Source organism: Cryptomeria japonica, chromosome 11, assembly GCF_030272615.1.
Source record: "Cryptomeria japonica chromosome 11, Sugi_1.0, whole genome shotgun sequence".
Taxonomy (NCBI): Eukaryota; Viridiplantae; Streptophyta; class Pinopsida; order Cupressales; family Cupressaceae; genus Cryptomeria; species Cryptomeria japonica.
Genome location: NC_081415.1, coordinates 283,950,921 through 283,976,598, shown reverse-complemented (window position 1 = coordinate 283,976,598; position 25,678 = coordinate 283,950,921). Strand labels below are relative to the sequence as shown.

The 25,678-nt window shown below is 36.8% G+C and overlaps 1 protein-coding gene across 2 annotated transcripts in view; it reads right to left on the bottom strand.

Moving 5' to 3' along the window:
• Positions 1 to 8,479: 8,479 nt before the first annotated feature.
• Positions 8,480 to 25,678, bottom strand: part of LOC131051695 (magnesium-chelatase subunit ChlD, chloroplastic) — a 212,429-nt gene continuing 195,230 nt past the window's right edge. For both annotated transcript variants that reach the window (XM_059213926.1, XM_059213927.1), the window contains exons 11-15: positions 15,109 to 15,216; positions 14,666 to 14,800; positions 14,353 to 14,514; positions 9,018 to 9,138; positions 8,480 to 8,882 (exon numbers count right to left, since the gene is read on the bottom strand). In XM_059213926.1, coding sequence (XP_059069909.1) covers positions 8,797 to 8,882; positions 9,018 to 9,138; positions 14,353 to 14,514; positions 14,666 to 14,800; positions 15,109 to 15,216 — 612 coding nt within the window. In that variant the 3' untranslated portion in view covers positions 8,480 to 8,796. The remainder of the gene's footprint in view (positions 8,883 to 9,017; positions 9,139 to 14,352; positions 14,515 to 14,665; positions 14,801 to 15,108; positions 15,217 to 25,678) is intronic.

Below are 25,678 nucleotides of genomic sequence, written 5' to 3'. Positions count from 1 at the left end.
TAGTAGCTAATGAATTCTTCCACACATGTAAGAATAACAATGCAACTAAACTATTTTGAAACCTTCCACCATCAATCTTCAACTCTCTTTATGTAATGACAAGGAAGAATGAAAGTTTTTAAAAAAGAATGGACTTTGTTTTTTTCAATCTATCTTCAACTCTCTTTATATAATAATAAGCAAGAATGAAAGTTTAAAAAAAAATTGAGTTTGTTTTTTTTCAATCAAAATGAGAAAAAATAGATTTGTTTTAGTGTTTCAAAGTGTTTAGATGACATTTTTAGATCTAACGATTAATTTGAAATTAAGAAATTATTAAAAAAATAATTAAAAAAAAAGTGAATGGATTTGCCATGGGTTCATTGCGGTCTTATTGGGGTCCAAGGTCCAACTATAATAATAATTGATTCATCCATTAAGAATCCACAATCCCACGAGCACTTTCACGTATGCCAAATGGTTACGTGGATCCTCTTCCATGAATTACTCCATTAGATTGTCTTAGTTGTCCATGAATTGCAACTATTGCTGCTCAATGCCACCTACCAAATCAATTATTCCAAAGACCCTTATTTATTTATCTCTTTAAATTTGAACTGTAATTTTTTATGAACGTAATATAAGATCATATAGTAGCTTGAGGATTTTGAAAATAATTCAACTAAACTTACAATAAATTTTCTTGTAAGACCACTTGAGTAATTGGATACAATTTGATCCCCCAAAAAATTGAGGGATAGAAGAGTATCCTTAATGATCACTTGAAACAATTCTAATTATAACAATTCATGAACAATGTAAATAGATAATCAGTCACAAAAAGTCTTATATCTTCAACAAACAAAGTAGAAAATTTCAATATTAATGTTGCTTCTAAAGATAGCATTTAATAGAGGTAAAATAATAGGAATGTAAATTCTTAAAAAAAATTGTCTTTTGTCTCGATTTTATTAGCTACGATTTTCAACAATGTTGAATGCTTTCTAAAGGTTTAATTTAAATTTTTTTAATCTCGAGAAACATATTTACTATACCCCAATCCATCGTGAAACCCTAATCACACAAAATGATTATTTAATTAGAGTTTTTTGCTTAAATTTAGCATAAAATTGAGGGCTAGTCATTGGGATGTGGTTCACCATCAAAGATTTGTCAGATTTCATCAGGTTTTTGAGGCAAATCACAAGTATGCGACCTTGAATGGTTGTACATTTCTTGTAGATGTTAAGGACATTAAAATAAAGACACGTTCTTTGATATGCTTCCACATTTAATGTTAAGGACATTAACATGGAATGGTTAAAAGATGTGCTCTTTTTTTTTTGCAATATTCTAACAATTCAAAATAATTTTAACATTTCAATTGTCAACAATAATACCACCAAAGTGGTTGTTTATATTATCAAGGTTATGTTTGGACGAATTTCCTTTTTAGATGCTAACAAAATGTGATAATAATGAGCTTCAATTTGACATTGCCTATCAAGTTTTAATGACAAGTGGGTAGGGTAGTGACAATTATATAGTCAAGTGAGAAGCACGAGCATATAAATACCAATATATAGATAATGTGCAACCAAAAGCAAAATGGTTTCTATCAGATAGATAAAACTCAACTTGTAGTGTTGTAAACAATGAACTATAAATAAGGATTCTTTTGGTTATATTTATATTTCCTATATATTTTGCAAGCTTAATGCTTTGTTAATTGGTGAAACTCATTGCTTAAATGCATGCCTTACAACTGCTAGGAACTGCATTCCATTTAGCCCATCATATACATGAAGGTTCAAAAGGCCTACAAGGAGTACAAAAGCAATACATGAATGTTTCATACATATAACATAGAAAATTCCATGTATGTTAAATAAGTATGGAGAAAACTAATACATGCCTTCAGAGAAGTTGTATATATATATATATAATGCCCATTTAGAGAAAATCCTAATTTTAGGTCTTACAAACAATATTAATTAATATCAAAGGATTTATATCAAGAAACTTGTATACAATTAATCTCTAGTAAAAATGAAATATCCTAAAATCATTCATATATGTTTCATATCTTATTTTCCATAGTACATATATTAGGAATCTAATGGAAAAGCTTGATAGAGCATCAAGAGATTGTCTTCCTCAACCAAGCCCAAGCACACAAAATGAGCCTCCAAGTGGCCCCTTGGCTCACAAGTATGTTAGGACCCTCAGATCATCCATCTTAGGGTGGCATGCTTGATGAGGGAAGATTGGTACTTCCACATCTTTCTATAAAACATATCACATTTATTCCAAACATGATTGTTGATCGAAGCTGGGTAATTAATTACTTGTCCTATATTTCTTGATAGGAATTTAGGAGACTATCTTCCTCAACCAATCCCAAGGGCATGTAATGAATCTTTAAATCATTTAGCTCCCTAGCCCATGAGTATGACAAGACCTTATGTTCTTCCATCTTAGGGTGGCATACTTGATGGGGGAAGACCAATACTACTGCATCTTCCTATCAAATTTATGTTGAGACAAATACAAAAATTGCTTGCATACCAATTACTTTTGTTAATATTATAAGTTGTTCTTAATTTCTAAGGTTTATTTCTGAATTCTTCTCCAATTCAACTCGATTATTCAATTTCACTTGATTGATCGATTGTTGCTGAATGATTGATATTTGTATGAAAGAATGATTGATTGAATGAATTCCCTTGATTATATGATTTAAGGTATTGGTTAGTGATAATTAAGTGATTGTTGATTAGATGATTGATGAGTAATGATTTAATAAATGCTATTTTCTTATATTGGTCAATGATGATTGAATGAATGTTGATTTGATAGAATGATTTGTTGATTAATTGTCTGTTTTATTCGGTAATTGATGATCGCTTTTGTTGACTCATGAGTGATGATTAATAAGTGATCCTTGAATGCTTGGAATGATTTCTCCTTTATACTTTATTGGCGAAAGGTGTCACCACACTCTATTACTGCCTTTTGAGAATAATAAATTATTTTCCAAATAGATCTCCCTTGGATGTCCTTATCAAATGAAACCTTCTTCCCTTTGTATCCTCCAATGTGAGGAAGAGTCACATCTCTTCATTTATTTGCCATTTGCAAGGGTCACAACCTTTCACAATTACCACCCTTTAAAAGAATGTAACCATTCATAATTTCTACCCTTTGAAAGAGTCACAACCTTTCATAATTACCACCCTTTGAAAGAGTGCAACCCTTCATCATTTCTGCCATTTGAAAGAATCACAACCTTTAACAATTACTTTCCTTTGAAAAGAGTTACAACCCTTCATCGTTTTTGCCATTTGAAAGAGTCACAACCTTGTTTTCTTCCCATTCCTTTTTTTCTTCCATTAATCCTTCCTTGATTCCTATACTCCATACTTTCTTCCTTCCTCCATATCCCCTTTCAAATGAAATTTTATCCCTTATATCTCATGTTTGAGAAAGTTGCAACTCTTCATTTCATGCATTTTGACCTTTTATTAAACTTAATCAAATTTTAATTAGATTATATCAATTTTTTAATTATTTTGTTATTATTATTTATTATTAAATCCTATTTCAACTAGGGGACATTACATAATCCCTCTCGAAGCAGGCTTGATATATTTACTCTTTAATGATCAAAATAAAATTTAGTAGCAACTGTCCCACTGAAAGAGAATATTCCTTGTTTTTTGGTTTTTTATTGAAACTTGTGCCTATTATCTCTCAAATTCTCAACTCAAAGATCATCAATGTTTCGTAATTCCATCATCCACTTATACACAAAATCAATGAAAATTCACTTGAATAATAATTGCTAAAATTGCTCTCTTGTTTTGTATTTGCAAGTCTTTTTGTCTAATGAAAAAATATTTAACTCACTTTACCGTTTGTCTACTAAAATCATTATTGATGAGAACATTTCAATATCATTTATGGTTATTTGAGATGTAAGATTCTATTTCAAAAACATTTTCTATTACTTTATCCTGAGCTTTTTGATTCAAAACCTATTAAGTTGAACTTTGCAATTGCTTCCTTTGTCATATAATTTCCCTTTCACCCTCTTAATATAATACTCTTTCACACTGTTCTAGAGATTGCAAGTACTATTAAATCACAAATATGAACTAGTTGATTCCCATTTTGTAATTTATGATGTCTGCTCAACAAAGAAAATTGTATTTTTAATGTCTTTCTTGAGCTTGAGGATTTTGAGATCTTGGAGGCCAACTTGGATAGTCATGAGGTTGAATGACTTATGAGAGGCTTTGAACTAGGAGCTTCATCTATGTAGTAACAAGAGTCATTGGCTACATTTGATTTTTTGAAACTTTGTACTTAGTTTATAGGTTGAATTTGTACAAACTATATTTTACTTGAAATTTTGTCAACTATAACCATTTGGTTATTGTTTATGCCCTATGAATTATGCTTTGTGCAATGCAATGCAATCAACGACACAAATATAATCTACAAAATCCCATTTTGTACAATTCATGAGTTAAACCGGCATGCCCCCCGCCATGATGGCATTTTGTATACAAATGAAGTATTTAAAAATTACATTGGCCAATTGAGTTATCCAAGCTAGCCAATCTGTTAATATTTTAAAAAAATTAAACCCAATTTTGTATAGGGTCAACTCTCCCTTTAAATGAAAACTAAGTGTGCATATTTAAGAAGGGTGTAATTACCTAAGGAGATCATGAAAAAACAATAATATGTTGCAATTATAGAAAACTAGGCCAAAGATCTCCTTATTGATAAACAATGCAACAATTTGAAATATGAAAAAGAATTAAGTAATTAATTAAGACAATGATCCATGATGAGGGGTGAACTAATTATGATGACAAGTAATTAGGGATGGGACACCATTGAGGGGACTCAACCCCTCATAAAAGGACAACCACTCTGAGGCTCACACGTCTTGAGAGAAATGATAGGTATAAAGCCACAATGGGAAGAAGATAGCAAGGACATCAAAGAAGGAGATAAGACATTTGATCAAAAGAAAACTGAGTTTCATAATTAATAAAACTAGACTACAACCTTATAATTGTTCAAGTTGTTGGTATGATGCATAGTACAATTTGATTTGGCTGATTTATTATCTTGTCTTCCATTTGATAGGAAGTAGGAATGTTATCTAGATAATGCATTGCTATTTAAATATATTTATATGTTGCTATTCTTGAAATTACGATGCTTATGCATAATAGAGTATATATATGTAAGATTCTTTAATACTTAAAACAATGAACTATCCCATTATGGAGGGGAGAAGGTGCATATGGGGATGTAAGTAGCAAGAAATCCATTCAGGTATGGACACCCCAAGTGGGGCCAGGGGGCCAAATGGTGGATGTCATTCTGTGCTCCTAGGCCTGATGGAACAACTTGAGGCACCTTGTATGATCTCCCAAGGGGCTCCATAATGTGGGTGGGTCGTAAGGGAAAGTATTATTGGAATACATATGAGGGATGCAAGTAGCACTTAAATTCCATTCAGGTAGAGACACCCCAAGTGGGGTTAGGAGGCCAAATAGCGAGTGCCATTTTGTGCCCCTGGGCTTGATGGATCTACTTGAGGCACCTTATATGATTTTCCAAGGAACTCCATTAATGAACTTAGTTATATCATTTGATTGAGTTAATGTTCCTAACCCTAGTATGACAAGCCTATGCTTTTGATTGAGATAATGTTGTACTAGGAAAGATCTATTTTATGGATTATGCTTCAATGATTACCTAAGATAATTGTAGGGTCTTGACTAGGATCTATCTTGTTCCACAATTGGTAAAAGATATCGCTAACTCCATTCCATTTCTTGTTTGGAATTGTAATTTTAGGACAAAAACTAGGGCATTGGAAAAGGGGACATTGCAAATGGTATCAGAGCTTTGATTCTACCATCCAACACGGTAAAGATGAATCAATGAATCATCCTAGTCAATGAAAAGGAATCTAACAATACGTGTATTCATGTGTTGCTATGTGTTTGCATATATCCATGTGTATACTTTGTGTGATGTTTTTGTCTACTCCATGAGTGCCTATGATTACTATAGACATATTCATATCATCATTAGGTTTCTATATTTGGTTGATCTAGAATATAAGTATAACTAGATTGAACCAAAAGAGATGTATCGATTTAGGAAAGAACATTGCATTTGAGGCATAGATGTGTGTCATGCTTCTAATCCTCTTCTATGTAAATGGGAAGTTAGCCCTTGCCTGGACTCAAAGAGACAACCATAACATCATGCGGGCATTGGGCCAATAAAATCAATTTCTTGTACATATGATTGATGACACTTCAAGGTGACCTTGTTCCTTCTCTTAGAAGATGAGAGAAAACTTGTCTTAATATTACAAACCTTGCAAATCTCAAATCATTGATAACTCACAATGAATTACAAACAGTGATATATGTCTTGAGATAATATCAAAGTTGTGCAACAAAAGCTAATTATATCACAAGGAGGATCTAAGAATTAGTTTAGGGATCCTCACATTGCAAAGATTTGGTTAAAATTGTCATTGCTTGAAGACAAGCAATCTCAAGGAGGGTCAACTGGCATTCTCCTGCCATGATAGTATTTTATATACAAAGGAAGTATTAAAAAATTACATGAGGCTAACTGATTTTATAAAACAAATTAAATCTAATTTTGTATAGGGCCAACTCCCTTTGAATGAAGACTAAGGGTGCATATTTAAAAAGGGTGCGATTACCTAAGGGAATCATGAAAAACCAATAATAAATTGTGATTACAGATTATTAGGGTAGTGATCTCCTTATTTATAAAAAATGCAATGATCTGAATTAAGAAAAATAACTAAGTAATTAATTAAAACTAGGGTAGTGATCTCCTTATTTATAAACAATGCAGCGATTTGAATTAAGAAAAATAACTAAGTAATTAATTAAGGCAATGATCCATGACAAGGTGCAAACTAATTATGATGACTAGTAATTAGCGATGGGACACCAATGAGGAGACCTGACCCCTCATGAAAGGACATCCACTCCAAGGATTACACATCTTGAGGGAAACGATAGGTATAAAACCATGATAAGAAGAAGACAATGAGGGCATTGAAGGAGGAGATAAGATATTTGGTCAAGAAGAAAATTTGAGTGTCATAATTAATAAAACTAGACTACAAACTTATAATTGTTCAAGTCATTGGTATGACACATAGTGCATTCTGATCTGGTTGATTTATTATCTTGTCTTCCATTAAATAGGAAGTAGGAATGCCATGCAAATAACATATTGCTACTAAAATATATTTATATGTTAATATTATTGCCATCATGACGTCTATGCATAATAGAGCATATAAATCTAAGATTCTTTACTACTTAAAACAACAAACTGTCCCATTATGGAGGGGAGAAGGTACATATGAGGGATGCAAGTAGCTAGGGATCCATTCAAGTAGAGACACCCCAAGTGGGGCTGGGAGGGCGAATGGCTAGTGTCATTTTGGACTCTTGGGCCGGATGGAATGGTCGAGGTGCCTTGTATGATCTCCCAAGGGGTTCCATAATGTGGGTGGGTCATTAGGGAAAATATTATTGGAACACATATGAGGGATGCAAGTAGCACCTAAGTTCCATTTAGGTAGAGACACCCCAAGTGGGGTTGGGAGGCCAAATGACGAGTATCATTCCGTGCTCCTGCGCTTGATGGATCGGCTCGAGGTGCCTTATAGGATTTTCCAAGGAACTTCATTAATGAAATTATTTATATCATTTGATTGAGTTAATGTTCCTAACCCTAGTAGGAAAGACGTATGCTTTTGATTGAGATAATGTTCTAGTACGAAATATCTATTTTATAAATTATGCATCAATGATTACCTAACATAATTGTAGGGTCTCAACCAAGATCCACCTTATTCCACAATTGGTAAAAGATATCACTAACTATATTCCATTTCTTGTTTGGAATTGTAATTTTAGGGCAAAAACTAGGGCATTGGAAAAGGTAACATTACATAAACTCTCTATTTTATTTGCTCTATATATCTCTATGCTGTGGAAATGCCTTTAAATTTCAAAAAATGTTGTTTTTATCTTTTTCACTACAGTTTTTTATTAAAATAAATAAATAAATTCGATTTTTTATTTATTTTTTCCCAAATTTTTCAAAAAAATCTTATACTTTTGGTTTGCTGATTTTTTCCCCAAAGGTTTTTTGCTGCTAAGGGTAAAACGTTGTAAATTGTAGAAATTGATGTGCTATGAAAAGTAATCATTTCACAAACATGCACTTTGAGATATAACCTTTCATGCATTACGAAAGCTTCAGGCAAAGCCAATAATGTCTACAACCCAAAGTGTATATTTTATTATAATGTTTTCTATTATGGGTAAAACAAGTTTTAGATTTTATTATAATGTTAATCATATGGTTAATACATAATTATCATAATGCAAAATCTCAAGTAATCTAAAGCAAGAACACATAACTGATTATTGTATATTGCTACTCAGCAATTAGCAGAAAATAGTAGCAGAAACTAATGAAATGCGCAGTCCTACCATCTCGATAGAGCATAAATACAAACACGCATTGAAAATTCCAGGACATTGACATGGGAATCTGTTTATTTTACATAGTAAAAATTATTGTTATACATTTCAAGAAATATTACAAGATAGTAAAGAAGCATTTTGCTTCTTCAAGATAAAGAGAAAATTTGATTGATCTTATTATCACAATAGGAATACCAAGGGTCAAAAATGTTGGGTGCCTGCTAATTTGTCATCAACTGTTCTTGAAGACTGCTAATGCCTCTTTTGTTGCAGCAGATATTACTGCATCGGAGGCATTAGGTAAATAGTAATATTTCCCTGCAATTTCAAGCACATTAAATAAGTTAACAATGGGTCTAGTTTTGGACAGTGGATACTTGTGACAAGCAGATCACTAGATTAAGGAACATGTTTATGCTATTCAAAGCAGTAAGATTCATAGAAGGGCATTACCCTGAGCAACTCTAGCAATTTCCTTTGCAAAGCCCGTAGATATAAATTTATTCTCCGTGTCTATAACAAGAAGGGACATTCCTGCCTTATAAATCTTTCCTGCAATTTCTAATATCTCCTCCTAATTGCAACAACCAACCATTAGATAATTTCATAGGTTAGAACAAAAAAGGATATCAAAAATTAGATTTGAGAAAAAGAAAAAAAAATCAGAAACAAAAACTAAAATGACTTATTACTATGATGTAAACACAATGTATCAAACACGATAACAGCTGTATTTTTTCAATCTTTATCATTCATTTTTAAGTAATTACAAAAAGTTTGGACAAAACTCAGTTCAACTTAGCACTGATCACTATAACTGTTGAAACCATAGTTGAAAAACTCGGACTTCACAGGCCCAAAAATTTTAAAAATTTAGGACTCCGCAAAAAAATCGGGAAAAACTCTAGCAATTTTATCGAACATTTGTATACATAAATGTTAAAAAATATTCTTTAAAACACACATTACTAGATTTGTTGAGCATATTACTAATTTCCATTATATATAAATCAAATTTAGTTAATACATACCGTAGACCAAAAACCAAGTTCAACTCTAAATGAGCTATAATGCCACTTCCACTAGCCATGTCAGATGGAGAAGTTGCTTCATCTAAAGAGATTTTTCGCAATTTGTGTGAAATATGCCAACTAGGAATTTGCACAGCTGATTGGTTTGCTGATTGATTTGTTTGACTGGATTCTTTGACCAGCGAGTATTTGTTTTGGGTTTTGATGTTTTATGATTTTTTTTTGAGTTTATATTGCATTTTAAGGGTTTAAGAGCGTTAGTATGAATGATGCCACTTGGAAATGCAATACAAGAATAAATATAACTACTGAAAATTAAATTTCAGAATTCTGACTTTATTTGCAGCAACTAATAAATTTAGAAAATGGACAAATTTAGACAGTCTGCCAAAAAACCAGCACAGTTCTGGGCAAAAATCAGCATAAGCCCAACAAAACCAACAACATCCAGCCAAAACAGAAAAACAACAAAAGACAAATTACTTAATGTTTTTAAGGGCATTAGCCAAATTTCCGCTAATCCCTTGCAAATCTTTAATATTATCCCTAAGCATAGGGATTTCCTTGGAAGAGGCCAAAGCAGCTTTTTTCATACTTGCCCGAGTTCTTTTTGCCGCTCCACTAGGAGCACTTTCCACTGTCCCTGCCTCAATAGCACCCTCTTCAATATCTAGGTCCACAACAGGTTTGGAAGTGCTGGAGCCATCAAGGAACTTGGTAATTTCCTCTAAATTCTTAGTCACAGAAGTAAGGATATCCGGAATCATTACCAAAAAGTTTTTCATGGCAGTTTTTCCTTCCTCCAGTTTACTAATCTAAGCTTCCAACTTGTCCACTTTTTCCTTCATACCCTTCTTCCACTGCTCCTGGTTACTTTCAGCTTTCTGTCCTTTCTCTTCCTACTTATCAATTTTTTCCAGATTCTTGATTCTTTCATATACCCACCTGTCAAAACCCATTCAAGCCTCGGACTGGTTTTTGAGTTTATCCAGAATAATCCCATCTCCAACTTTATCCTGATCCCTGCTCGATTTCTCCTTATCCTTCTCCTGCTCAGTTTCCAATTCTCTTTCCTCCTTATTACTCTGATTGTCTTGCTCCTCCATTAGCTGGCTGTTAACATTACCTATACTCACACTGTGGGTAGGGCTATTCTGATCAGAAACATCCTCAGCTCCTCCCTCCTCTTCCCCCACTTCCTCTTCTTTCCAGCTCTCCTCTCCATCAGACTCATCGGTCTCCATCTCGCTTCCATCTTTTCCCATGTCCTCAGAATCAACCTCCGTTTCCTTTTGATTACCCACATCCTCTTGAATTTTCTCCACAATAGCTTTTTACCCTTTTTACTCTGAGTCAACTCATCCTTGCTAGGCCCACCTTCCTCCATCTTCCTCTTACCTTTCCCCGGTGACACCGACAATCTCTTGTTTTCCTGGATAGCCAGAATCTTGCAATGCTCATAAATGAGCAAAATAAGGCCGCAATGAAGCACAGGCGAAGAAGGGTTCTTGCTATGCTTATTAAGAGACCGCAACAGAGACCTAAAGAGGTAATAGGGCAAAGAAATCCTCTTCTCATGTCTAAAATGATTTAAAAGCACAAAATGGTATGTGTGGACCATGGTAAAACGACCCTCCATCGTAATATATTCCATAATTGCATTAATCACACAACCCCATATTTTCTTAATATTAGAAGCATCATAATACCCCCCCGTGGCTTTTCCTAGTTTCGCTCTCTCCTTCTCTTTACGCAAAAAAAGCTTAACTGCATTATTAGACACTTTCAGATCTCTAAAGAAGTTAAGACCAGAATGGGGCATACCTATGACCGTCGAAATCAGGTCCACATCCAGCTTAAACCTAACTCCATGAATTTTGAAGGAGCCATTTATCCAATTTTCAGTAACTTTAGTGACCGCTAGGTTAACTCTGCCTTTATCATAGTTGACCAATTTTTCCATGAAATTCGTCATGAGTCCTTTCTCCAGCTTTGCCCAAACCTTAGGCATCTCCTGCCATCTAGAAATATTATCAGGTTCCTCTCTTCTTAGATCCCCCCCCATTTTAGATTTCGTTTTACAATTTCTCTGCTTCTGCAACTTCAGAGCTATCTTCAAAATGACACTCAACTTTTTGAAAATGCATACCCACAAAGCGTGCGGAAAATTAATATTCTTAATTAGGACTCTGCCCTTCTGACGTGTCATCATCACCTTTCTAAAAATTTGAAGATTACTTATTAATGCTTTCTTGATTAACATGCGATCCTTCTTTCCCCATAAATCTGTCATTTCTGATAAGTTCTTTAATATTAAAATCAATATTAATTTTCCCATTCCATATACTTTGAGCTTCGGAAATAACACCGAGGTTCGCTAGACCATCCGCTACAACATTTTTTTCTCTAAAGGCATGTTCAATGATAATAGATTTAAAACTTGAAATAATTTCTCTAGCTTTAAAAATAATATTTTCTATAGTCCATGAAGGCTCAATTTCTCCCTTAAGGCATTTAATGATGTTAAGTGAGTCTCCCGCCAACCATAGATTATCATGATTGAAATTTTTTGCTATAATCAAAGTATTCAAAGCCGCCAAGGATTCAACATAATGACTAGTTTGGTTACCCAAAGGGCCTGCAACAGCCACAAGGCAACTACCAGCAAAATTCCTGACAATGCCCCCATAACCAGCTTTCCCGATGTTCCCCTTAGAAGCCCCATCAAAGTTGGCCTTAATCCATCCCTGTAAAGGAAAGCACCAAAGAAGACCCTCCCTACCCTTATCCTTACTGTTTCTGTTATTGGAGAGGTTCCATCTTTCATTAAAGTCTTCTTTAGCAGCTAAACCATTATCAATTCCATATAAGCATTCAAAGATCCCTCTATAGGTTTTATCCACCACCACTTTAGGGTTCGCACTTTTCTCCCTAAAAATCCTGTTGTTGTGCTCCTTCCAGATGTTCCATATGACATTAGGGAGAGTTAGTTTCCAAAGCTCAACATTCTTAATAAAGTTGCTTTATGGAGTAAGTTTATTTTTTTGAAAAAGTAACTTTATAATGTCACTTTTTAATTAAAGTCACTTTATTAAATGTTTCTATTTTTAGAAAAAGTGACTCATAACGAACTATTATAAAGTTTTCACCTTATAAGCTTCCAAGGCCCAATAAATGGCTAAGTATAGGTTCCCCTTGGTTAGCCAATCATCTCCTAACCTTTGTACTTTACCTACGGAGATGGCTAACAAGTGAATCAAAGCATCTGGATGGTGTCCTAGAAAGTGGGGACATTACATTGTGCAATAATAACGTCGAAGTAGGCACACTCAAGAGTTATATCCCAATTCCCCATCACACCCAAATTGTAATCAAGTTTTTTATTTGAAATATTCCAATAACTAATGAGGATTTTGGAGTAAAGACCCCAATGAGGTTGAGGGGTGCTGCTCCTCATGGGGGTCTAGGGGCAACAACCTCAACAGGGTCAAGGGGCAATGCCTCTTGTGGGGTTTTGGGGGCAACACCCCCAACGGGTTCAAGGGGCAGCAAATTAAAGCCATTGAAACCTTTATCACCAATGAAAATTGTGTTTTCTTAATTGCAAACAAGAAAAAATAAATTATATGAGTTTGGACGAGTTTTTAATACAAAACTCTGGATTTTTTGAATTTACTAGCGAGTTTTATAGGAAAAAATCACTGCAAGTTTTTCAAAAACTTGTTGGAGAGTTTTTGGGCAAGTAACTCACTTGGCATTTTGACTCGGGAGTACTTGCAAATCAAAAGGAGTTTTGGAGAGTTTTTCAACAATGGAAAGCACAAAAATAATTAATACTGATGAATAAAAATGTTTTAGTTATAGAACCTGAAAGCACTAATCACAGAGATCGCCTGGTAAGCTCTGTGAGCTCTCTACAGCCTCACAAGAACATCATGCCACTCAATATAACAATATAATAGTACCAAGCTTAGTTACTGGGAATGTGTTACTTGAGGATCCATACGTGTACAACATTAAAATATGAACTTACACTTACTAAGGGTTATGGCGAGACAAGACAGCTGCTGATGTCTCCTGGGTTATCCTAAACATCTCTTAAAGTTATTGCAGGTTAAAACAGATTGAAAAGAAAAATGATTTTTTAAGATTGATAGAAGTAAATATATGAAATCTCTTTTTCTTACTACCAAGGAGCTCAGCACAAGTGAAATTTGTTCCTCTAAACTTTACATACGAATTATACAAGCTTTAAGAGTTGAAAAGGCTTGGTACTACATGCTATTATTTTGGTTTCATCCCCAAATATTTCCTTAGATCGGACTTTATAGAATTGGAATTCAATCAATAGGAAAATAAATCTCTCTACAGCTTATCTTATACAAGACACTGAGAAACAGATCAGCGCAATGATTAGAAATGATCTTTTGTTCTTGAAGGAGTAGAGGTCAACCTCTAGAATCATTTTTTGCATAGGTCCTATTCCATCCATTGACCCACAATTTAATCTGGAACAGAATTATTTTAATAACTTCCCTTTTTTATCTCACAAGTACATCATTGTTGGAGACAGTATTCTTTTATTAGTGAAATGGATTCATTTTAAAAATTAATTTCGAACAAAGTAACCCTAAATATGTCAGTATAAAAACCATATTTAGTCTTTTGAAATATTGCATGTGGATTCTAACTCTGGGAAGATACACGGTACTCTTGTATTATTGTATATTCCAATTAAACTGTCTTAAATGTGTTACCTTCAACTCCTGTGATGAAGGCTTTGGTGCATCTGTAGTAGCAGTAGAATCTGGATCAGTAGACCTTTTCAAAGAGATGTTGGCCCTTCCATCTGTGACAGCAACTATCATCACACGTCCAACATCTCCACTCTTCTCAGCATTTAGGCCAACTCGAACTGCCTGTAAAATCGCATCTTACTGATCTTAGTATGCAATTCTATTTTAGAAAGATCATTGATACTTATACGAAAATAAATATGCAAATTATATACATCCAATTAAAGAACAAGATCATTTACAACATTATTTCCAAAAAATAGATCATATATACCATGCTGAGGCCATGTGCCAAAGGAGAGCCACCACCACAAGGTAGCCGCTCTAGCCGTTTTCTTGCCATTGCTATTGATCGAGATGGGGGTAGGAGGACTTCTGCCATGTCTCCACGAAACGGTATAATTGAAACCTGCTCATGTATTTCCTTGTGCTTAGAATTCTAGAATGCAACATTGATGTTTGTCTTTTCCCTTTATAGAACTTAGTGCAATGTAATGGAAATCAAGTCTCATATTATGTCAATGATGATTTTATTAATTAAAAAATAGCATTCTGTTTGCTGGAATACTCATCTGAAAATTCCATAGGGACATTCTATAATGTTTTTCTTTTACTACCAGAAAAGAAAGTAAAAGAATGTATCTGTGGAATGCTAACTATATTGATATGCTTGATGAAATACCTTGAATAGATGATTGAAATAAATAACAAAAATACCTGATCTCTGCTCGTGTAGCTTTCAGCAAGAAGTTGCAAGGCGGCACCTTTTGCATTCTGCATGCGATTCAATGCCATACTTCCACTGGCATCAACAACAAATATTACCTGCCAATCATCCACAAACTTGCATCAAGACAGAAGCTGTACTTTAATAAATAGTAAATACACAAAGTGGACAGACAAAAATAGGTGTACATTCAGATTCTGTTATAATTTCACTTTGCTAAATAACTTAGAAGACAGATAATACATATTGATATGACCATACTGGAATTATAAGAGTTGGTTGATATATATTACCTTATAAATCAAGGTTTAATGTACTTAAGAAGCACGGCAAGACCGATGACAAAATCGTGGAATTTCACATCCAAGGTGTTCATCCAAACACTTGTGACATTATTTGCAATGAGGCAAAACATTTGGTCAATGTTGTCTACGGGACACAAAGTTGACATTACTCTAATCAACATAACCTTCGTAACCTCCTAATATGCATAGGTTTCTAATAAACAAAAAGTTGAATCCTAGAGCTTTACATTTATTGGGATGAAAGATATATCTTGCATATAGAAAACAATCAAAATTCTCCGTAATGTTAATTCAAAATTACAATGTTTGGGTTATGATACTTGAAGGAGAAAAGTTATCTATATCCAGAAGACTAGTTCTAATTTTGTATTTAGATGATTGGAAGTTGTCATTGATGTCAAAGGTAAGGACATATTGTCATTGATGTCAAAGTACATGAGCAAGATTGTTGGATTGATTACCAATGATGTCAAAGAGTTCATAGAGTAAAGATTGATAGATGAAATAGTTGCAACCATTATCATTGATGTCAAATGAGATTTATGTCAAAGTACTCTCAAGGAGATCGTAAAAGAAGTAGAATGGATATGATATTATTTAGATTTTCTGATAGTATCTAGGAAAGCAATGTGATTTAAGGTTTATAATTCATGTCTGATTTATCAGCATCATATCAGAACTGATGGCTTTAATCTTTCTATAGTGTCCACTATGCTCGAGGAATCTCCTAAAAGTGTGGAGGATGTATTTTCACAAGCATTCAAACTTGTCTCAAAGAGTCACATAGGACATTGAGTTTATCATTGAAAATGAGAAGACAATTTAATTGGTATAAAAGATATTATCAACAGACATGTTTTATGTTTTTACCGTCAGGCTTTGTATCTTGGGCCAGCACCTAGTTTTTGCTGCTTTTAATATAAAAAACAGACATGTTTCAGTTTTACTGTTTTACATAAGTTGCTTGTATAGGCAACAATTTTTGGGGAAGGCAGACATATGATGTGCATAATAAGGATGCTAGTTTGAATAACTGCATAGTAGAAGCAAATGATGTTTGGAGGCAGTGATTACACATAAGTATACAGCAGAAAGAATAGGTGGAACTAGTATGGAGTGGTAGATTGACTTAATGATATATACTTGACCAGATATAGGAATATCGCGTCAAATGGTTGGTTGTTGAATTGAAACTTGCATTGTTGAAGGAAGAGAAGAGGGTGGTCGTACATTACTTGTTACATCTGGCTCGCTTGGAGTGGTTATCTTTTGGAATTTCTTCTTTCTTTGGAGTGGAGCTACCTCCTCCTTTTCTTCTTCTTGAGTTAGCTCCAAATATATCATTTTGTACACCCTTTTGTTGCCGGGAATAATCATTATGTTATGTTGTTATATTATGTTTATGTTGTCATCGGTAATAATGAGTTACGGCGGTCAGTTAGTTAGCCGTCGGGCAGGTAGTTGGAGTCGCGACGGTTGTGTCGTACCCCTTCAAGTATTATATATTGTGTACCTTTTCTTTGAAGTATGATCATGTTAGTCGTGTCAGATGTAATGTTATAAGCACTTATTGTACATGGACTGTGGAATTAATATAGAGGCTGGTTATTTAATATATTTCCATTATGTTCTGTGCATTTACTTTCTGCATTTAACCGTTTACCCGAGAGGGCAAACATTTGGCGCCGTTGCCTAGACGAACTCGGGAACGGAAGACACGGATGGCGCACGGACACAACAGGCCTACGCGTCGGTGAGATTGACCCAGAGGCCGACGACGCGCAAAGGGAACAATCGTCGTGGGACGCAGAGCGTGATGGCAAGAGGCGAAGGGGAAATTGAACCTTGTAATAATCCCGACACACTGCTGATATAAATTGTGGCCGAAAGGCAAAATAAAAAATAAAAATAATAAAAGTTTTTTTGTGTACATGGCGTGTGTTTGCTGTGTATGGAAGTGACTTATGCCCAATAGACTAAATAAGGACAAAAATAAAAAGATACAGAGTGACGAATGGGAAGTGGCACAAACCGTGTTGAATCTCAGACAGCAGATAGAACGAAGGCGTAGGCTAAGGCAGCTTGCCGAGGGACGACCGGCCGAGGGGTTGCTCGAAGGGAACCCAGGAGGTGTCACGAAGGTTGCGGAGGCAGAGATAGATGGAGAGAACTACACTGTCTACACTGTTGTAGGGCTGCCAGAAGGAGTCACGGAGGGTGCCGAAGGAGAACTCTACAGTTCGCCAGAATACCACCGTAGGGTAAGAAGCCGCGAAGAGTTGGTGGAACAAACAAGGCGAAGTCTAAACCTGATCGACGCTACCAGAGACTTGCTAAAGAATTTGTCCATTTCAGAGGACAACCGGAGGGAGACAACCAACCGGAGGGAGACACCGGAAGGTGACGGTACGACCGAAGGTGCCAAGGGAGCACAAGGGTACCGTACGGGAGGCAATTTGTTTGGTTCGGTGTCAGCAACTTTTTCCGGAGGACCCACAAGTGGAGGTTCAGTTGCAGGAGGCGGAGGATCGCCAAGTACAAGAACACAAGGAATTAGAGGAGCGAGACCCAGCAGTGGGATGGCGAGTAAACAAAAATTGCCAAAGTTCACAGGGGAGGGCAAGGAAGACCCCTTACGGCACTGCCATACATGTGAAACCATTTGGTCCGCCAACGGAGTAACAGACCAGGATGACTGGGTACAGCAGTTCCCAACCACGTTACGAGGAGTTGCCATAGATTGGTACTCCGATGTGGACAAGCAAAAAGTGGCCACGTGGGCCAATCTACAGAAGGAATTCACGGGGGAGTTTCGGTTGCTCAGTGATGACAATGAAATTGTAACGGAGATATACAGTACCAAACAAGGTACCAGGGAGACAGTACGGGCATACAGTCGGAGGCTGAAAGAACTCTTGGGTAAAATGGAAAGCCAACCCGCAGATGGATTGAAGAAACAATGGTTCGTTGAAGGGTTGAAATCCTCCCTACGGAGGAAGATGAAAATTGTACCCCCGACGTCATATGACGACGCTTATAATAGGGCGATGACCCTGGAGAGCGAACACAAAACATCAAAGAAGAAGAAAAGTAATAAATCCTCATCCGAGGACGATGACTCTTCACAGGAAAGCAGCAGCGACGACGAGGCTGGCAAACAGGTGCAAGCGCTCCAAAAAGACGTGGAGCGAATGAGAAAGGAATTCAAAATAATGAGAAGCACTGGTCGAAACGAAGGGGACATATGGTGCACTGAGTGCAAAGAGGAAGGGCACACAAAGGGTACTTGCCAAAAGAAGGCATTCTGCGAGATTTGCCAAGTGATGGGACACTCCACCAAGGAGTGCCCATGCAACATGAAAACCCGAAGTACGCAAATGAACCAGGTGTTGTTCACGGAGCAGGCCAAAACATCCGCACCAGCGGGTACCGGTCAACATACTAACACAACGGCATCATCTGGAGGATACCGGGACAACAAATGCGGCGGCGGAAGGAATAGCAACAATACCAATAACGGAAGCCGTATCCAATATGACACCAAGGGCCGGCCAATTATCCAATGTAGGGCCTATAATCAGTGGGGGCACTTCGCCCATGATTGCACGAAGGAAGCCACCCCTCAGCACCTCTGCCGTTGGTGTGGGCCAGGCGACCATGAGGACGCAAATTGCCCACAGGCAGGGGTTAATCTCCTCAACATTGAGAAGGCTGAGAAGACTGGTGAGAAAGAAGTACTGGCAATCACCCGCGCCCAGACGAAAAAAGCCACTTATCCCGACCCCCGTACGGAGAAGGAGAGATTACGGGAGGCAAAGGCCAATATTGAACGTGAGATGACGACCGAACGACGGGACAACGAGGTGGCAAGTACATCATTCCGTATGGAAGCGGAAAATAACATCATTGGGCAAATCTTGCAGATAGAGGTGCCGATAAAGGTAAAAGACCTTCTAGACTCTATGCCACAATTGAGGACTGCCATCCTCACCAATGTGCAAAGCACTGCATTATCGAGTACACCACAGGTAGGGGTTCCCGCCACCGCATCGTCGAGTGCACCACAGGTTGGGGTTTCCGCCACAGCTTCGAAGAGTACACCACAGGTGGAGGTTTCCGTCAACCCTTCGACTGACCCGATGTTACTAGCCTTGAGCAGTGGTAGACACCCAGCTGTGGTAGAAATGGGTATCCATGGGACCATTCTATTGTCCTCATTTTTTGTTTGCAAAAAATGAAGGACCACTACGGTAAAATTTTATGAAAAATTTGAAATTTTTACTCTATGGCATGCTTCCCGAGGCAAAATTTTGACTAATCCTTGGATTGGCTTGATCCTCAGTCCATTCTCGAACTACGTTTCGAATTTCGTCCAATTCTGGGTTTGTTTGCTATGCCTTTCCTTCAATTTCGGGTTTTAAAACCCAGACTGCAGGTGGAGAATTTTCTTCAAACTGCAAGTTTTAATGATATTCATTGTTATGGTCTTCATAGGGGAATTTTTGATCAATTACATGTGCACTTTTGTTTTAAATATGTCACTTGTAATTTATTTTAAGTTTCCCCTTTAATGTTTTTATCTTTTTATTGTTTTTGGGTCATTTTTAGTTAAAATAGGGGTTTTTTGGCTCAACTGCAAGTTCAAAAAACCCCTACTTTAATGATTTTCACATGTAATAGGGATTTTAAATCCCCATTACATATGTGCAAGTGTTTTTAACTTGTTGTAGGGATTTTATTTCCCTTTTACAAGTATTTTTAAACTTGCAGTTTGTCTTTTAAAACCCGATTTTGACATAAAAGTGCATTTTTGGCAATTTCGAACTTGTCATTTGTCTTTTAAAACCCGATTTTGACATAAAAGTGCATTTTTGACAATTTCGAACTTGCTATATGTCTTTTAAAACCCGATTTTGGCTTATAAATAGAAAAAGTGAAAATAAAACTTGTTATTTTCTCCCCAAAACCCAATTTGCATGTTTTTGGGTAAATCAAACTTGTTATTTGTCCCCCAAAACCCGATTTGCAAGGAAAATGGATTTGTTGAAGATGTCAAAGCGATTTTTTGGGGAGATTTGCTAGAGATGCAAGGCATTTAGGATTCTATCCTATTCTCATGCATTTTCAAACACATTTTTCGCCATTTAGAGTTTATTATTACTGGTTTTTGGAGCTGAATCAGCAAAAACGTGGTTTATCCAATCCACATTTTGGGCGTTTTTTACTCCATGAACCTGCAATCTCCTAAGGCGTTTTGCCCTCTCCCACCTAGGCGTGGAGTATGGGATAAGTTTCAAGACATTTAATGATCCATTGATGGTGCATTGAATACCACGTTTTTTGCAAAAATGTGATTTCCTTTGGCTGCGTTTTTTACCTTTGCCATAACTGCCTCTTCAAATACCTTTGGCGTCATTGCTCCAACAAATACCTTAGGCGTTTTTCTCCAATAAACTTGAAATACACACTTTCATTGGCATGTTACTCCTTCAAGTTTAAGATTGCTGCCATATTTGGGGCATTTCTTACAAAAAACGTGATAAGGGTTTGATATACCGATTTTGCTTCTTCATTCCAAGAATTGTTGCATTATTGGAGAAGCATTGTGCATTTTTAAGAGAGGTATGTTCTCCTTCCTTTCTTCTCTTCATTTTATTATTTTCTTGTTTTCTTTAGTTTTCGTTATTAGTTGCATTTTTGGCATGTGATGTTCTTCCCCTAAAAATTGGTTTTCGTGAAAGAAATCTTCCCCTTTGAAATGCAATTGTTGAATTGCATTGTTCTTCCTAAAATTCCCTCTTAAACTTGTATTCGGAATTTTTAATCTCGATTACAAGTTCGCTGGAAATTCTTGTTCTTCCCCTACGGTTAAGGAATTTAACTATTTTTGGTTAAAATTCCAAGCTTGAAAAGTGTGAAATACCCTTCCCTTGCAAATCCGGGTTTTAAAAACCGGATTACATGTTGAAAAGTTCTCCTCATTTTCATGAAAATGACTTTTCCGAATATTCCCATTTCTATTCATTCGCGTTCCCCATATCCGTACTTTCCATTTACATCACTTCCCGCAAGTCAAAATCCCATTTTTCATCCATTTCTCCATTTTCGAATTTACAAGTGTACTTGTATTCGGGTTTTAAAACCCCGATTGCATGTATGTACTTTCCAACTTGTATACTTGCAAAAATTCTCCCAAGATCCGAAATTGGTCAAAGTCAAGATTTTCCCATTTCTACATATCTCCCCTCTTCCTCTCACAAAACCGTGAAATTCAGAGATCAAAGTTTTACCCATTTGAAGAAGAAAGAATGATATTAGCAGCTGATTATGATGTTGCCTTAACTCTTTTAAGTCTTCATCACAGCATTACAGGTTCACAATCAATGACAGATTTGCCGGCATCGCCAACTCCAAAGAAAATGAAATACAAATATGACAAATACCAGAATGAGGTTACACCTTCCCAGGTATCTTCTCCATTGGATCGTATCAAGGACACAGAAATAGGGCACGTTGATATGGCAGAATTCATTCACAGGGTAGAAGATCCACGAGATAACAACTTGCAGTGGCTGTTGGACAGCCATATCCATCATGCATCTTCTTTCCCAGTGGCTGCCCTAGAACCGGAGTTCGTTCTTGCATGCGCCCATCATTTTGACAAAGAGTCAAGAGTCATCAAAAATGATGATGGTGAAGCTATAATTCAACTTGATGAGGATACAATCGAGAAGGTCTTTAAAATACCTCCTACACCTGTTTATATGGAAATCACCAAAGAAAGTGCAGCAGAGTATTATGTGAAAAGGGAAAAAGATTGCAAGCGGCACATCAATAGATGGATCCAAGAGCCTCGTCCTTCCTTCTCAAGATGGGCAAAGTTGTACCGTTGTGATTTCAAGTGGGAGATAGGAGACACCATCACTCTTCTTAGCAGGATGATGGGTCTTGAGCACTCTAATGTCTTTGAGCCATGGATGTATCAATTCATTATGTTCATACAGCAGTCACATCATATTTCATGGGGTGAAATCATCAGCGATGCTTTGTGCGAACAACTTGCAACAGTTCCTACCACTATGACCTTTTTCATGAATTCTTATTTGGTATATTTAGCAGCATCACTTAGACACTTCCCAGGTCTTTCTACCAAGGGTGATCGCTCGCTTATACCAGTTTGGGAATATTATGACCAGTTGCCATTAAAACCTAGCAGACTGCATTTCAGAAGAGTCCAAGATGCATTCTTTGGATATTTCATGTGTCAATTTGACGTGGATCTCAGAAACAAAAGAGTATCAGATGAGGCATGGGTCAAGGTGTCTGAGTATGGGTGTTTATTCCTGCAATTTCCCACCTTCACCTATATGAGGATTGGATGCTATGATGGACAGCCATACATGCTTCCAAGATACCCAACCGATAAGATAATTCTTATGGAGTTGGGAAGACAGATCATGGCTGTTCATACTTTTCAGTCTGCTAGACACAAGGTTGGAATGGGGATCTCTAGCACAAACCCATTGAAAATTGGTCGATACTCCCTTGTCACATCTGTGAAGGCTAAGGCCATGGAGGTTGAATTGCAGGAAATCAAGCTTAAGAGGTTCAAACCTAGAGCTGATTTTGATTATAGAGGTATGAAGGAGAAGATCAAGAAATCCTTTGTGCATGTTCATCGCATTGAAGACATCTAGGTAGATCTCCGCACAGAAGTCGAAGTTCTGAAGATGGATTACTGCAGGCTCACTGTTGAGCAAATTGTTGACTTGAACTTAGCGGATATCCCACAAGGGATGATCGATGACGGGCATATACTTGATCCTGAATACATTTCAGGAAGGGTTGAGGAAGCTCCACTTCCTTTGATCCAATGGTCACACAAGGAGTGCGTCTCCATCCTTGACAGATTTCAGCCTATCTTGGCCAATACTAACGCATGGCTGAAAAGTAATGCTGTTAGACTTATCAAAATCAAGGTTGGTAAAGAAGATGATTCTACAGGGCCTCTTGGACGAAAGTTTGAGATTCAGATTGATAGCAAGGAGGGTGCTTCATCTTCAGGCACAAGGATCAAGTTACGAGTCAGTCGTGCAGTAGTGCTTCCTCCTGAGGAGACGACTACTCATGGGAAGGAGAAATCACGGTTCCATGTTCGGGTGATCGATCTGGATAATCCAGAAGAGGGGCAGCAATCTGATGATGCGCCTAGGTCTCCAGTTTCAGACTCACCTCACGAGGTCATTCCTCCAGTTTCCATTGAGACGCCTCTTTCTCCTCCTGACTTGCTCATAGATGAGTCTCCTCAGAATGCAGTTCCCATTTCAGCATACGAGCCTTCTCCTGATCAACAACGAGAAAGTGTGTTGGAAGTTCCTGAAGATAATCCCACTTGCATTCAGTTATCAGAAATTGATACTTCCACTTCTGGTTTTGAAGAATTTATGAAGCAATCTTCATGCCCATTGGTAACTGAGCAAACCGTGGTCGCTATTCAAACAGATATTCCTCCCAGGGTGACCACGGTAATTCAAACAGAAACTACTTCTCCTTTGCCTACGGCTGCTACTGGAAGTGAGTTGATGACTTTGCCTCCATGGCTTAGTTCTTTCACCCCGAAAAGAAAGAAGCAGGAGATCTCACCTGATGCCTTTGACTACCAGCAACTCAAACAGTCCAGATCAAAAGTTGCTAAGAAGGCAAAGACTATCGCTAGGGTAACTGTTGATAGTAACAAGATGAAAGTAGCTGAAATTGTGGAACCTATTGCAGATAAACCACTTGATGAAATGTCAGCTGCTGATTATAAGGTTACAAGGGTAGAATTGGGCAAGCAAACACATGAGGTCATTAAACATGATGCTCAGTTTTCTGTTGCTTCACTAGTGCAAAGGTGTGATGATCTTCTTGCAAAGAAAGACAAGCTAGAAGAAGAAAACCGACAGCTCATGGCAGCCATTCATAAAATCACAAAACCTGCTGCTGAAGGGAGTAACTCCATAGGCTCTTCTGGTTCCCAAGAATCGATTCGTGGAGTGGAAAGGGCTGCTCAGAAAGTACAAGCACTTGATTCCTGGGTTGATCAGCTTCATGATCAATGTATTCAAGTGGTAAAAGACTTTTTTCAAATAATGTCTAAGTTGGAAACCATTGAGGAAAAACTGGATCAGACTTCTAACACTTTCAAAAAGAATCTGGAAAGTGTTGAGAAAAGTCTGGCAATCTGGCGTACCATGCCCCAACAACAGCTGAGTATTTTGCAGGAGCACGCCATCATCTCTTCCAGGGTCATGTACTTGGAATTTGAGGAACTCATGGAAAACAAAACCCTTGTTCTTAAATCCCTCATTGAGGAGATCAGTGATGCAAGGAGATTCCGGGATGAAGTCTATCGAGGTATTGTCTCACATTGTGAAAGGGCCTCTTGCAATATAGTAAGTCAGGATGGAGAGCTGATTCCAGAAGAAGAGGTTCTTGCTGATTTACAAATCAGGATTCATAATGAATGGAGGAGTGAACAATTCTCGGCAGCTTCAATTCAAGCATTGATGAAACACCAAGCCTTTTTGCATGAGATCCAGTCTATCCTGGATAAAGACAATTCTGCGCTCCTCCGCTGTCACGACACTATTGTGAAGACTATGGTTGTTGCTAAGAACGCCCATGAACCAAATCCCGAGGAACTACAAGTGAGCATCAGAAAATTTCAAGGATTCGTGTCTTCACAAAAGGCAACTTAAGTGTTTTTCAACACTTAGTTGAATTTTCCCTCTTTTGTAATCTTTAGTTGTAATTTCGTTTTGACAAATTACATGTAAAAGTAATTTTTGTAAAATACAAGTTACACATTACTTGTACTTTTGTAATTACATGTAAGGCAACTACAAGTTGTGTCCGATTAGGACTGTAGTTGGAATAAGTCTTAGTTAGTTAGAATAACTCTTAGTTAATTAATGAAGTCTTAGTTATTTATTGAATGAGTCTTGGTGGTTGAGAGAATCTCTCAAGTTAGTTAGGATCCTCCCACCTTTTTCTCAAGGCTCCTCTTCTATAAATACTTGAGAGGTCCATTGTAAATATATCTTTTGGAAAGCAAACAAAAACTCTACGAAATTTACAGCAAGAAGTCTTTGAGCTTATGTATGTGAATTGAAGGTTTTGAAGAATAAGAAAGAAGGATTACTCAAGTTTTGAGTCTTTGAGCTACATGTTTGAGTTTGAATCTTTTTATTTCTTCTATGCAAAGTGTTTCTAA